The sequence below is a fragment of the Coregonus clupeaformis genome, chromosome 35 (assembly GCF_020615455.1).
Source record: "Coregonus clupeaformis isolate EN_2021a chromosome 35, ASM2061545v1, whole genome shotgun sequence".
NCBI lineage: Eukaryota > Metazoa > Chordata > Actinopteri > Salmoniformes > Salmonidae > Coregonus > Coregonus clupeaformis.
The window spans coordinates 23,905,312-23,920,667 of NC_059226.1; the positions used below are offsets into that span (position 1 = coordinate 23,905,312).

Genomic DNA, 15,356 nt, shown 5'->3' on the forward strand with positions numbered 1-15,356 from the left:
TTCTCATTGGAGATTGGATATAAAGATTGTAGGTAAAGTATTGTTTAATTTACTTATTTACGAGTTATTTACCGTTTCTGTTACCGTTCGTTGAATAGGCTTGCTGTTGTGTCGGTTTAAAAACGTAACCTTTATATTTACATTATAATTTATTAAAAAACGTAATTTTGTGTGTCTGCAATTACCAACGACACTGTGTGTCGTATAACTTAAAACCGCCAAAGTAGGCTATGCGTAAAACATTCCCATTACGCGCAACCGACTCGCTGCTTGTATTATGTACAGTAACGGATTCGGAGTGTTTTCCATCCAGTCTTTTAGAGCTGTCGACTAGTTCAAGCTATTAAAAGCCTACAGCTTACAGAGCTATTAAATGTACATTTTCCTCTATCCTACCTAATACTCACCACTCAGCGACAGCTTTTGATACTGTATCTCCAAACCACTAGTCTAATGGTTGTTTGCATTATTTTGCAGATATTCCTCAGATATCCGGATGCTGAAACTCCACTCCAAACGTCCTCAAGCCTTGTCGTGATAAAGCACTTTAGATGCACATTTTTGCAAGTAATATGTTCTTTCCTGCTCTGCTGCTGCTGGCTCTGTCTTCAGTGGAAGGTTCAAAAGAGTGCCCTCACCACTGCCTCTGCTACGAACACTCGGATCTGGTGGACTGCCGAGCGCGCGGGTTCCTCCACGTGCCCGATGGCCTGTCCCATGGCACCTGGCTGCTGGACCTGGGTGGCAACTTGCTGATGGAAGTGCGAAGCCGTGCCTTTGCCGGACTTTGGTCACTGCGGGTCCTGGTGCTCTCTGACAGTGGAATCCAGCTGCTGCAGCCCGAGGTAACACCTGCTAAACCCATATAATGTGGCCTACTGTGTACATTTTTGTTCTAGCCCAGCACTAGTAATGGATTGAGAAACACTCAATAGCCTATGCATTAATTAACATTAGTGGCATAGTTTAGCATAAGGATTTGATTGTTGATATGAGGGTTTGATGCCGATTGTCATATTTTTCATATTCATAATTTTTTGTACCCTCCTCCTCGCCCAGGCCTTCTACTCCCTCTCCTTTCTGGAGAAGCTGGACATGAGCCGTAACGAGCTGCGCCGGCTGCCGTCGGACTTCTCCCACAGTCTGTCCTCGGTCCGGGAGCTCCGGCTAGACCACAACACCCTGGAGCGGCTGGAAGTCTCCAGCCTGGAGCACCTGGAGAGCCTAGAGAAGCTGGACCTCAGCCACAACCACATCACCTTCCTGCAGCCAGGGGTCTTCCGGGGCCTGTCTCGCTTGCGCCACCTCTACCTCCATGCCAACCAGCTGGGAGCTGTGCGCCATGGCTCCCTGTCCATGCTGCCGGTCCTGGAGGCCCTGCAGCTGGGCCAGAACAACATCTCTCACATCGACACAGAGGCTCTGGCTCCCCTGCACAGCCTCACTCTGCTGGGCCTGGAGGGAAACCAGCTGCAGCACCTTAAGTTCAAGACCTTCCTGAGCCTCCACACGGCCGGCACCCACCTGCAGCTGGCTGGCAACCCGTGGAACTGCGACTGCGACCTGCACCGGGTCTTCAGCAAGCTGCTGAGTGTGCGCCACCTGCACGTTGACGACTACCACAACGTGACGTGCCGTGAGCCTCTGCAGCTGGCGGGCGCCTCGCTGGCGTGGGTGGACAGCCAGTTGTGCATGGCAGAGACGGCCACCGTGCTGGTTATCACTGTGACGGTGCTGGTGACTGTGTTGGCAGCTGTGGTCATGGCCGAGCGCACCCGCAAGAAGAACCAACATGGCGGCAAGAGCTGGGATGATGAGTCGCAGACCCAGGAAAGGTGACTGTCATGAGGGAGGGACACTGAGTGAGCGTATAATCAGTTCGATAGATGCATTTTCCCTCACTGATCTAGGATCATATTTCACACCATGCTCCCTGGTCATTTTATGTTTGAAGAAAAAAAAGAATGGGGCCATTTCCCTTCTGCAGCAAACTGACTGTGAGGTTTCATAACACACCTCAGGCTCAGACACTCCTTAACATTCAGTTGAACTTGTTGGAGGCACTCATTCGCTCTGTTACTTCATCATGGTCATAATGCATGGCCCAATCTGGTTCCAAGTGTCTAAGAAACAATATTTTAGAGTATGAGCAGTTTTGTATGATGTATCTAGAAGTCTGTGACTTGTGGAACTGGAGGAATGGGCATCATTTGTTTTCTGTGCAGCATGCAACTTTGTCATCATTATGTTTCGGTGTATCATTTAAGACCTACCTGAAGTATTTGACTGCTTACAATTTGTCCTGTTAATTTATTTATTAACTCCAGTACAGTGTTTGTCTTTTTCTGTTCAACATTTTCTCTTCAATGTCTATTCCATTTCTGCACACTGTGTAGAAAACATAGGTGTCATGTTTCAAATGTAGGCCTATCCTCCAAGTACAGCAGTTATTTTTGTCTCATGAATGATGATGATTATACTCTAACACATGGATATGTTTGATAGGGAATTTATTGTATATAGATGGTAATAAAGTATTATTTTGGGGGGGACTCTGCCTTGTGATGTACAGTACCTGGCTTAAATATTTGCCAGATTTGAGTATAGGGGTCTCCACTTGCCCTATTCCATGCACTGCACTAGAGCTAAAATCTCCCTTCGATGATCAACATCTGCTTTAGTCAACATCAGATTATTCACCAATTAATCACCACTATTCCAGCTCTCACACAGCTCACACACAGATTAAAGCTGGTTTCAATCTATCTAGGGCTGCCATGATGTGTCAAAATGAAAATGCACAGAATTGAGTCGCTGTTCTCCCCTTTTAGATGAAAACTTGCGTTTGGTATCATACGTTTTGCTTGTGGGTTTGGCCTCCAGCCTGGAGAAGCCGGACCTCGGCCACAAACACATCACCTTCCTGTGGGTTTGGTGATATTGAAATAATATTGAAATAGAGAGCACAGATGAAAAACTTTGAAGTACTGAATTTTAGCAAGTGCGCGGTTTTGCATTAGACTCCGATAAAGGACAAGGAGGATTTCATATTCTGACACCGGTCTTTGGCCAGAGACAAATTGCTGTGGGGTTTAAAAGGCTTGGATCCAGGTCACAAGGAGAATGATGTGGCATACAGGCCTGGCCTCCAGAAAAACATCAGCAGATTACGGCTCTGATTAAAAACCAGAGGAGGAAACGGACTGCCACAGGGGTAAAAAAAACGCCAGCCACCCAGCTCAAATCCCCTGGGCAGAGCTTATCTAAGAGGAGGATAATGTCCAGAAACTGAACCTGTATCAGTACTGATGCTGTTTCTGCTCAGAAGCCCTATAAATGGATCTGGATAAGGAGTGGCGATTCAGCACTGGAGATAAGGGCCAGCCACCCATGTGACCAAAGCTATTATCAGATGAACCAGATAACAATGATATGACATAACAGTGACATAATAACCGTCTACTACCAGCAGGTATGTGTATTACAATGTTTTAGTTGTCAGAACCCAGTGCAGACAGATCTATGAGATTGACGTAGGGCGCTTTAATACAAACTAGCTCACATCCTTTACTTAAGAACATAAGACAGGACAGACGAAGGTATTATACGTTACATAATTAAGTTCCATTAGCTCCTATTGCACAACAGAAACCAGATGCCATTGTCTCCGAAGAAACCTCTCTAATTTAGCCAAGAGATGATAGTATGGGATTTTATGACATTAAAGTCTTCATAATCAACCCAGAGGTTTTCCTTAGCTTCCTACCTTCATGGCAACATCCCAGTTCAAACCAAACCTAGCCTCAACCACAACCCTAACCCTAGATTCATATACACATCCCAGTTCAACCCTAACCCTAGCTTTGTGTCCACATCCCAGTTCAACCCTAACCCTAGCCTCAACCACAACCCTATCCCTTTAACCACAACCCTATCCCTTTGGTGAACTATCCCTTTATGTTTTCTAATGCGTGTTCTTGAAAATGTTGAATTAGTAATGTGCCTTTGTCATTCTTGGTAATGGATCTAATGTGCTGTTGAAGATGAGCCTGGAGGGCATTTCTGGTTTCCCCAATGTACTACTTCTGGAACACTTTGCATAAAACTATTGAAATGACATTTTGTGGTAACTGTTATTTTTGACAGATGGGGGCGCCAAATCCACCATTTGAGATAATTTTGTCAGTCTCAAAATACATAGTACAGCATACATAAAGCTTCATAAACACTACATAAATGCTTCACAAATAATCTATAACTGTATGTCATACTCTATTGATTGTGTATTAAGGGTGACAAAGCCATTCCTACTGTAGGGTTATTTGCCAATTGTGACATAATGCACTATGTATGTTTATACACCATTTATAGAGTATGACATATGCTTATACATTATTTGTTAAGCCTTTATGTAGTGCTTATGAAGCCTTTATGTATGCTATATAAAACCTTTATAAGTTGTATTTTGTTTAAAGTGGGACCATTTTGTCTTAGAGAAATATTAATCTGTCAGAGGAGGAACTGCAAGTGGACCAGACTGAAGTCTAACCAATGATAAACCTATCTATGGTTCTAGCCGGGAGATTATTCAGATTATAATTTCTCCACCAGATAAAATGAAATTATCTTAAAATCCTGGAGAGGGGCAAAAATATTTTGTGCCCTGTTGGAATCAGTTAATCAAGGAATTAAAATAATGATTTTACTGGAAAGGGTAGTAATCAGGGGGATGAGATCTTTGGTGTCAGGCACAACTGGCGTCAATCTAAGTAACAGAATAAAAACATCCCCATCAAAATCTGTCAGTTTGAAAATGTATGCACTCACTAACTGGAAATCGCTCTGGATAAGAGCATCTGTTAAATGACTAAAATGTAAATGTAAATCATTGGTTAGAGCTGCAGGACCTTTGTTTGAGCGGAAGGTATTGGATTAAAGAGGTTTTTTACTGCTTTCAACCCTAATTATGTACTGATGTTGGTGTAGGGTTCTTCAATTCCGGTCCTGGAGGGCCGAAACACCTCTGTTTTTCATCCTCTCTTTCTAATCAGGGGCTAATTCAGACCTGGGACACCAGGTGAGTGCAATTAACTACCGGGTAGAAATAAAAAACAGAAGTGTTTCGGCCCTCCAGGACCGGAATTGAAGAACCCTGGTGTAGAGACTATTGATATCGTGGGCCTGGAATGGGATGTGTGATATCTATAGGACTTTTATTTTGACACGCATTCGAAATAGATGATAGAAGTACACACACAATTTTGTTTTATCATTTAGCCTAAAAATATAAATGCAAACAAATATATAACAATTACTTTTGATAACTGGTATAAGATATATCGATTATTGTGATATTGTCCATAATTGTTTGCCTTATTTATTAATTTACACTTAAAGACTACAGGTCAGAACTCTTATTCTGAAGGATTGTTATTCTTCCTAGCTTGATATTCGTTTGAGTGAGCAGTGTGTGAGGGAATGTCATTACCTAGCTGGCTAACTTTAACAACGGTCAATAAAGTATCGATTTGATTGAAGACCAATGGAAATGCAACTAACATGTCGACCATAACTTTTCTGCTGTCACCACTTGAATGCTTGCGGTCCCGGTTCCATACCACCAGCACTGCAGCAGTGTGTTTCTATTGCGAGGTGAGTTGAACCGCTAACGTTAGCAACTAGGCTAGCTATCAAATAATAGCAAACAGACTAGGGAGCTGGCTATTGATTTAGCTTGCTAAATTAGGTAGTTTATCAACAGTGCTACCGCATCTGGCTACGAGGGGCTAAAATCTGGATTATAATGGCTGCTCCACTAGCACGGGCCATGAGTCTAGGTAGCTAGCACCTAGCGAGCGTATATTACGTAATAGCTACAGCACAATTAACATAATGGTTAGATAGCTAACGTGAGTGTGTGGTTTGACAACTAGCTACCTATCTATGTTGTCAGTCACAATGGTAGCCTAAACACTCACGCCTGCTAACGTGACTGTTCGGTAAGACATTTTGACATCTGGCTTTATCGTTCAAGATGTTCAGTATGAAAATGTATGCACTCACTAACTGTAAGTCGCTCTGGATAAGAGCGTCTGCTAAATGACTACAATGTAAATGAAATGTTCATAGCTATATGACCAGTAGGGTCAAAAAATTATTACAGTGGTTATAGTGGGTGCAACAGGTCAGCAAGAAGTAAAAGTGAGTTGGCTTTTCATAGTCGAGTACAGAGGTCGAGACAACAGGTGCAGTGCCAGTAGATACATTCAAATGTATTCCATGTGTAGCTAGCTTAGTATAAATATTTAAACTAGGGCAAGCGTGAATGTCTAACTGAACTTTTATGTGGCCGCACAGCTCGTTTGAGCTAATCACATAATCTGCGTGGTATCGAGTAGTGATGGGCTCAATGCCCATGCCGGCTCATTTGGCTCCGTTCATGTAAAAGAGCCGATTCAGTTGGCTCTTCGTTCAAAATGCTTAAATCGACCTAGAACCATGAAATAAAGTGCACATATCCATTGTAAAGCCCAAAAGGTAGGCTACCATTATGTCAGATCGTGAAATGCGCGTTGAAATACATTTTTACCTGGCCAAATTATTAGATAGCCTGCAAAAAGTTTTATTTATGCACTGAAGATCAGCGTGGACCAGTTTGACGCGCTCTCCCAACTATTTCTGCAGTGAGGATTAAGCCTCTTTAGATCATTATTTTGTAATTTATCTGCACAAAAACGTTGTTTCGAGTTTTAAAAGCAGCAGCTAGTAGCAGTATGCAAATCAAGGCGCCAAATGAACTTATCTTTCACCGACGTTCACCAAAAAGATACGTTGAAAAAGAGCCGTTCGTTGCAAACGACCCATCATCACTAGTATCGTATCGACAATCCTGTAGTGTGTGACCCCGTCTGTGCCACTTCGTTTAGTGCGCACCACTACGTTGTCAAGACAAAACGACAGGAAATACGTTTTAATGTGAGAGGCTCATTGATGTTAGGATTATGAACGTAACAACCCACACACTCTGCCTTGCCTAAACAAAGTATGTATCTCTCCCCCCACCCTCCACGGTGTCGCTGCCTGCTGTGTACCGGACTAGCTGGCTAAAAATATAAACCTGTCCTTGCGTCATATCGCTAGATTGAATTAGTCTGTCATGACATAAGTGCTTCATATTTATTTGGCTCACAGTTAACCCTATTCATGCTGATCCTCTGCGTTTGGCCTACTTTTTCTATTGTCAGTGCCTATGAACAGGTGGATTATTTAAATGCTGTATCATATTTACTTAGCATCTGATCTCTGTCAAGCTTGAGCTTTGAGTAAATAGGAGATTTAAACAGTTGGCCTGCTTATAGGACAGGAATTAGGATCTAAAATAAATCTTATCTAAGGTTTAGAGATTAAGATATTTATGTAATCTGTTTACATGTTGTAACAAATGTATCTCTTTATCTATCTTTTATCCTCACTACCATCTCCTTGAACTTTTTCACAATGAGAGCAGCCCCACTGAAATGGAAATAAACAGGAAATAGACCAGGTATGCTATGCACACATCTCTCTCGTAATCTCACAATTACACACTCCTTTTGGTTGAAGTCGTACTGTTCTTATGATCTATGTTGTCATCATCATGTTGTTGTGCCCTTGCTGTGAATCCCTTTTCTTAAACCGTGAAGGTCTTGTTAGTTTGTTTTCCGCTAGTTTTTCATCTTCTTTCATCTCCTCCACTTTCTTTGAATCATGGCTTGAGTTCATTTAGCTCATCCATGTTCTGTTCATATCTCACTTCAAAGTGGACAAGATTCTAGGTAGTTGAAATACAATCTGAATCTTGGCATAGACGTGTCAATCTCTTTGAGTCCTAATGTTTCATTACTGGGGCTGAAACTTGTAACAGTTTGATTGAAATATTTCACTGTACACCTTGTACTGTTTTTGCATCATGATAACATTAATGCTAAGAATAAGAACCCACTTTCTGAATTAGTAACTGTTCCACACACGTGCTAGTTTTGGTTTGCTAATGCCATGTCAATGGTCAGTGTGTTGGTTGTAGATATGATTGACAGTTCTGTCAGTAGTGGAACTGGACCAGCTGGCAGGGATTACGCACGTGCAATTAAGACATTGGGCAGCCTCAGTGGCATCATTTTTGGGTGACGGTCAGAGACAGCAAGTCCTCCGGCCACGCCCAACAGGGGCCCAGGAGGACTTTAGACTATCATGATGTCTACATGCTGCCCCATGCATCACAACAAATAGTGAACACAAAAACCTTCTTCTCAGCTGATTTTGATTATTTCTCTACTGTGAAAGAAAAGAAGAGCTGATCACGTGGTGTTGGCGCAGGACTTCAGGTCCTTTTTCTGTTAAACATGAGGGATGGCCAGTCAGAACCACACTGCTTTGAACACCTGTTTTTTTGTCTCACCCCAAAAACCTGACCCTACACTTCCTCACAGAATGTGAAGCTTGTTTGAAATAAAAAGTGAGAGCCTGGGTGTTTATTTGTATTGCATAGGTAGGTATGCAGATGCCTGTGTGGAGTTGGTTTCGGTCTCCTGACATGATAGCCCTTATCTCCAAAAGTTGTATCGTAATAAAAGGTATTGAAAGATGACCTCTATCTGTTGCAGTTGCTTTGCAAATCAAGAAAGAATCTAAAGAGCTATGATGATCCTTTTTTAGTTTTAATGCTAGAATGAACATTATGCTACTGAGTATTAACCTGACAGGGGATACATTACTGTAGGTCTATACCACTAAGACCAAAGCCAGAATCCCAGGTATTAAAAAGTGCTCAGATAGCGAGAGTTCTGATAACAGGAGAGCATTGCAGTGTACGCTCAAAGCTCTGGGTCTTGAGATCAGTGTCTATCAAATTATGGGATTTATCTGGGTTCCAGGTGGAAGAAAGACTCCAAAGTTGGGCAAATATCGGGAGAAATGATATGGACAAGATATAGTAGCAAACTAACACATAGCTAGCCTAATATCCATGCAGAAACGATTAGGTCAGTCACATGTGGTCCTGTCGAGGGATGCTGTAACTCATTTTGCCACATGGTGATACATTCTGTTAGTGCATGCTACAGGCGTGGCATGCTGTCATTTTAAGGGAAAGTAAAAATGCCTCTCCAACAGCACATAACCAAGATAATTTATAATAAGCAAAACTGGTCTCTGAAAGTAAAGGATTAAAGTGTGTTTAGAGGATCTCTGGGTATGTTGTTGTTTGAATAATTCTGGGTTTGTTTAACATTTCTGTCTGCTGTTTTGTCTCAGTAGGGCTTATACTCTGGGTGACGGACTGTTTCCCAACTGGTTGTCAAGTCAACATGGCTTACCTGGACAACAGTCCAGTGTCTTATCATTCTTATGGCTTTTCTAGCTATTGTTCTATTATCTGTTGTCTTTTGTTATCGTGTATAGTTGTATCTATCACAAGTTCACAACAACCCTTCAGGTTACCATGTCACTTTCACTAGAGCTTCCTGGACAGTCCCTGCTGCATCTTTTGGCTTAGTTAAATATTAGCAAAACGATTTCCATGTAATTATGGACAGTGTTGATGGTTTCGGTAGAACTGAATTATCATAAGTGTATTTGATTTAAAGCACTCTAATAGCTTTCTGGGAAATTACAAGTGAGTCACTCTTATAACACTCATCAGCAGCTGACTTGACTCGTTTCATTTGAAGCAAAAATAGTATGTAGAAGATGGATAACTTGTTTTCTCCTCGCTACTAATAAGCAGCAGCCTTTCAGCATATAGCCTAGGCCTATATCTATCTACGGCTAGAGGTGGACGAGGGCAGCGGAGCAGGTTTGACGAAAGGGGTTGGGTTGCCATGGAAACTGACATGGTATATTATGAACTTGTTTTAAAAATAGGATTTTGAAACGCTTTAAAGATTGAAAAGCCTCGGAAGGTCACAAGTCAGGACCAGTGGAGTTCAAAGGTTGTGTGAACTTAGGCTTCCTATGCGATGCTTCTCTGGTGACCTCTCCTTCAGCTTGAAAAGATTCCACCACCCCCCTTTAACTGAGCATGGCAGGAGGAACATTGGTCCTTCTGGCTGGTTCAGTTTGCAAGCCTTCCCATAGCAATCAATAACTGCAGGACCACATGGTTTGTTACTGGATATCGTTGCAACTGTCGTTGTTCAATTTAAAGCCTGTGTTTTAAGATCCACAGTCCATTTCGGTCAGGCTTTCTTGGCTTAGTCTATTTCGCCAAGTGATGGGCAGCAGCAGTAGCAGCAACAACCCAGCCGTCTGACACCTTGGCCCCGAGAGCAGTGGAGTGATGGCGCTCCCTTGTCCTGACGCCATAATATGATTTTGTATGTGCCCCGACAGTTGTATCTAGAATGTGTCAGGGTGGAAGCCTCTGGAACATGGCTGGAGTGGCAGGAGGCTATTGTTGTGATTTTGGTTCACAGAGGGCAGCTGTGTTAATCCACCCATCGGGCTCTGGTTACTGCCATGTTGACTTAAAGGTCCTGCACAGTCATCCTATTTCCCAAGTAAAAATAGCCTTTGAATGACCAAAACATCTCCCATAATATATTTACGCTTTTAAAATGCTCAGAATTTAATAAATTTTACCTACTCTCATCTCTAACGATCAGTAAGCCGGAATGAACTGGCCGAGTGGGCGGGGAGCTTTTGTTCATGAGCTCGCCTTGACTGACAGCTCTTTCAAACATCCTTGTGTACGTTTCCAGGTAACAAGGTAAACAATCGGCCACATGTTATTGATGACCAGGTAAACAATGGGCCACGTCATTCTGAGCCTAAATAGTATGCCTCAACCCATTTTCGCAGCAAAATGCTTTCATGGTCAAGAGTTGATCATGGACTGTTGGATATCAGACAAACAGCAGCAATACACAATTGCATTTCTATTGTTTTGTAACTAATTACAGAATACAGTTCACTGATACTTTTTCACAAGAATTAGTAAAGCCTGAGTCACCTTAGACATAAGGGAATGTACATGAAAACAGCATACAATAAGTGTACTGTACAATTTATTGGTGCCTTTGCATTAGCGTTATGTATTGATCAGACATTTATTTGATTATTTACAATAGGCCAGCATAGCTGAAATATTGATCAACATGAACACTCATGAGAAATAATGGTTAGACATCATTTGACATAAAAAGTAGTAATTAGAGCCATAAGCCTAATATAGGCACCCAGCCGCCCTACAGTGTGCAGGACCCACTGATTCGTACAATTTCTTACACTCATCTCCCGTCCGAATGCTTTAAAAAAACAATACAAAGTAACAAAATGTGATATCATATCACTTAAAAGTGAATTACTTAGGCTTTAGGAAATGCAACCAACTACAGAGATTGATGTGGAGGGGAGCGGGAGAGGAGGGGGCTCATGTGCCCCGCTTCAATCAAGTAGGCTTCAGTCACCCACTTGGCTCCAGTCACCCCCAAGATTGAAGCGGGATACAACTCCAACAATGGCCTCCTCCTTGTCAGGCCTCTCACACCGGGCAGACAGGGGTCCTGGGATGGACAACTCGAACAGCTTCCCCACACACTGTGCTGGATCAAGGGTGACCTCGTTGAAGAGGAGATCCAGGAGCCTGTCTACATAGCCTGTAATGTTTTTGAAAGGGGAAATGTTTGTTAAATGGGTAGTGAATTTTATTTCCTTGTATTTATTGTTCTGAGTTATGATGCTATCAATTCGTTGATGCAGTGATCTACTCATTCTGCAATGTGTTTTTGAAGTACTCAATTTGTATTTGGAATTTTTGTGTGCCTGAAATGCTCTATATTTGAAAGGAATAACTATGACTTACAGTATGTTGGGTTTAGCTTCACAGCATATCCTCCTTCTTTATCTTGGGAAAGCTGATTTTGTATCACAGTATTCCTGCTGCGGTGGTTGCCTGGGAAGCAGTGCAGACAGAGTAGAGCTTGATGATAGTGGGAAGACAAAAGGAGATGGACATGTAAATAATAATACCCCCCGTTAATCATCATGATTAGCCCCAATGACACCAACAACCCACACAATGGGTTAGGGATGGAAGAACATAAAACATATAATGACTATTAGGTGTGTTACGGAAAATATACTGTCAAAACAGCCACAGTTACAGCCCCCGTGTCAGACTCCTCAAACTCTGTTACTTACATTATGGTCAGCGCTTGCAAGATCCACTGATCCACTGTCAATGATGGTACAGCATCTGTCTTCAGGATTAGCTTCCTGGCAAGACCCATCGAATGTTCCCCCCCAATTGATAAAGCAACTTCGCTCCAAATGTACACTGCACATGCGTGACATGATCGTAATTTTCGGTGCAGCCTGTGCCCCTGAAATGAAAAGCAGCCACTGCTGTCGGATGTCTTCATTCTTGCTGGAAAATAGTGTTAAATTAACACTGGCATCCAGTCACAACACAGTGTGCTTTTTCCAGCATGTTGGTAAGTAGTTAGTAGCTAGCTGAAAGTCAGTTGACACCAGGAAAATCACCATTTTGACTGCACTGGGCCTTTAACAATGGGGCGAGGCACGAAACAAGAGGGCAATGGATGGCAGTGTAACACTATGTAAAGCACTGTCTAAGACTGTCTGTTTTAGGCTGCTTCTCTGAATCCGTTAGCATGTGATTTTGTACATTTATCTGCACTGGGCGGATTTTATGTAAGGCGTTGCCATGGCAAGGAGCTGGTCCGCCGCAGTATTGGCTGGGCACAGTTTAATATGCGGTCCTGCCTGTTATGGTGGGTTGCCATGGGGATGGGCTGGTCCTTCTGCAGCAGGACCCATTAACCTATTGGATTAGGGCTCATACACTCTCTCAGGTTAGTGAACTGGAGGGGAGCCCTGGGAATGTGTCAGGCAGGTGATGTAAGGCGGGAGGAAGCAGTTGGGGATGCAAATAAAGGTGGGATGTTCTAGACAGTTTAGTGAGATGGTTCTAGGCATTTTTGATGAATATGTTATTTTGTTTATCTCACAGGTCTGTCCGTCAGCCTCCCTCCGTCACAGCTACGATCATGGAGGCCCAGGCAGGGGAGGAGCCAAGCACAAGTGGTTCGGCTCCTGCGTCGTCTGACTCCGCCCCCAGCCCACAGAGCGAGGCAGTGACCAATGAGCTGCAAGAGCTGTCGCTGCAGCCCGCCCCCAACCTGCTGCCCCTGAGAGACAGGAAAAACAGTGAGTGCCCGTTCTGATTCCAGGCAACTGCCATCAAGCCCACTGATGAGATTAAAACCCTGGTGCACTGACGCTATATGGTGAAAAGCCCACACACTTCCCATCAGAAAGCTACTGGAATGAACTGTAGAAAATGAAAACAAAGAATACAGCTCTGAAGCATCGACAGGTTACTCAGTCTGAGGCTCTGTGTTGTGTAAACACTTCTATAATGCCAGTAGCACTATAGAACTGTATAACTGTTAGTTTGCTCTCATACTTCCTTTCACTTGGCACAGTACCCACAGTGGTCACTGGTCAAGGAGGGAGAGTTGCATGGCAAAGTTGTTAGAATTCCAACTGAAAGAGCTCAATGAGGGGGAGGAGAGTAGTAGCTTACCCATGTGCACTCAGGGTCAAAGGGGACCTGGAATGCGGTTTGCCCTCGTTCCTCCACACTCTGAGAGAGTGCGAAAGTGCACTTGAGGAAGAGGAGTAGGAGCTGGTGTGCTGGAATAAAACCCAGCTAAACTTTAGCTTCTCTCATTAAGTCATGAGGGAGGAATATCTTGTGTATGAAATTGCTTTTACAGACATGCACCTAAAGGAAAAGAGGAAAAATGGTGTGTGAGAGTGAGATCATCTCACACTATGATCAACATGTTGTTACCCCTTCAATGTTCGGGTAACCTGACCATAGTCTGAACATTTAAAGTCTGAACATTTACATTTTAGCATTTAGCAGACGCTCTTATCCAGAGCGACTTACAGTTAGTGCATTCATCTTAAGATAGCTAGGTGGGACAACCACATATATTAGAAAGTACATTCTTCCTCAATAGTGTAGCTGTCAGTAGAGTCAGAGCTAGAAGGGGGGGTGGGGGAGTGCAAGTGCTGGTTAAGTGTTTATTTATTTATTTTTAAGTCGAGGTGAGGAGGATTATTTAAGATACTGTTTGAAGAGGTAGGGTTTCAGATGTTTTCGGAAGATGGGCAGGGACTCTGCTGTCCTAGCTTCAGGGGGAAGCTGGTTCCACCATTGGGGTGCCAGGACCGAGAAGAGCTTGCACTGGGCTGAGCGGGAGCTGCCCTCCCGTAGGGGAGGGAGGGCCAAGAGACTTGAGGTGGCAGAATGGAGTGCTCGGGTTAGGGTGTAGGGTTTGAGCATAGCCTGAAGGTAGGGAGGGGCAGTTCCTCTTGCTGTTCCGTAGGTAAGCACCATGGTCTTGTAGTGGATGCGAACTTCAACTGGAAGCCAGTGGAGTGTGCGGAGGAGCGGGGTGACATGGGAGAACTTGGGAAGGTTGAAAACCAGGCGGGCTGCTGCGTTCTGGATAAGTTGCAGGGGTTTGATGGCACAAGCGGGGAGCCCAGCCAACAGCGAGTTGCAGTAATCCAGACGGGAGATGACAAGTGCCTGGATTAGGACCTGCGCCGCTTCCTGTGTGAGGTAGGGTCTTACTCTACGGATGTTATAGAGCATGAACCTGCAGGAGCAGGTAATTGCTTTGATGTTTGCAGAGAACGACAGGGTGTTGTCCAGGGTCACGCCAAGGTTATTTGCACTCTGGGAGGGTGACACTGTGGAGTTGTCAACTGTGATGGAGAGGTCTTTGAGTGGGCAGGCCTTCCCCTAGAGGAAGAGCAGTTCCGTCTTGTTGAGCTTGAGTTGGTGGGCCGACTTCCAAGTTGAGATATCTGCCAGGCACGCATAGATGCGTGTCGCCACCTGAGTGTTAGAAGGGGGTTTAGGAGAAAAGTAGTTGAGTGTCATCTGCATAGCAATGATATTAGAAACCATGTGAGGATATGATGGAGCCGAGTGACTTGGTGTATAGAGAGAAGAGGAGGGGGGCCTAGAACTGAGCCCTGTGTGACACCAGTAGTGAGAGTACGTGGTGCAGACACAGATCCTCTCCACGTCACCTGGTAGGAGCGGCCTGCCGGGTAGTATGCAATCCAAGAGTGTGCATAGCCTGAGACGCCCAGTCCTGAGAGGGTGGAGAGGAGGATCTGATGGTTCACGGTGTCAAAGGCAGCAGATAGATCTAGGAGGATAAGAGCAGTCTCGGTTGAATGACCCGTCTGGGTTAGGGTCAAGAAGATCGTTCTGAGAGAGATAACGAGAAAGTTGATTAGAGACAGCACGCTCAGGTGTTTTGGAAAGAAAA

General features: G+C 43.8%; 2 protein-coding genes across 4 annotated transcripts in view; both read left to right on the forward strand.

Moving 5' to 3' along the window:
* LOC121551552 (phospholipase A2 inhibitor beta-like) lies at nt 1-3,856 on the forward strand. Its single transcript, XM_041864252.2, has 3 exons — nt 1-32; nt 478-845; nt 1,060-3,856. The coding sequence occupies exons 2-3, from the start codon at nt 552-554 to the stop codon at nt 1,837-1,839; spliced, it is 1,074 nt and encodes a 357-aa protein (XP_041720186.1). The 5' UTR covers nt 1-32; nt 478-551; the 3' UTR covers nt 1,840-3,856.
* A 1,603-nt stretch (nt 3,857-5,459) lies between these two features.
* Nucleotides 5,460-15,356, forward strand: part of LOC121550892 (myocardin-related transcription factor A) — a 40,092-nt gene continuing 30,195 nt past the window's right edge. For 2 of the 3 annotated variants that reach the window (XM_045210952.1, XM_041863304.2), the window contains exons 1-3: nt 5,460-5,652; nt 7,508-7,543; nt 13,010-13,206. In XM_045210952.1, the coding sequence (XP_045066887.1) occupies nt 13,047-13,206 (160 nt within the window). In that variant the 5' untranslated portion in view covers nt 5,460-5,652; nt 7,508-7,543; nt 13,010-13,046. The remainder of the gene's footprint in view (nt 5,653-7,507; nt 7,544-13,009; nt 13,207-15,356) is intronic. The other variant, XM_041863305.2, reaches the window with a different exon arrangement.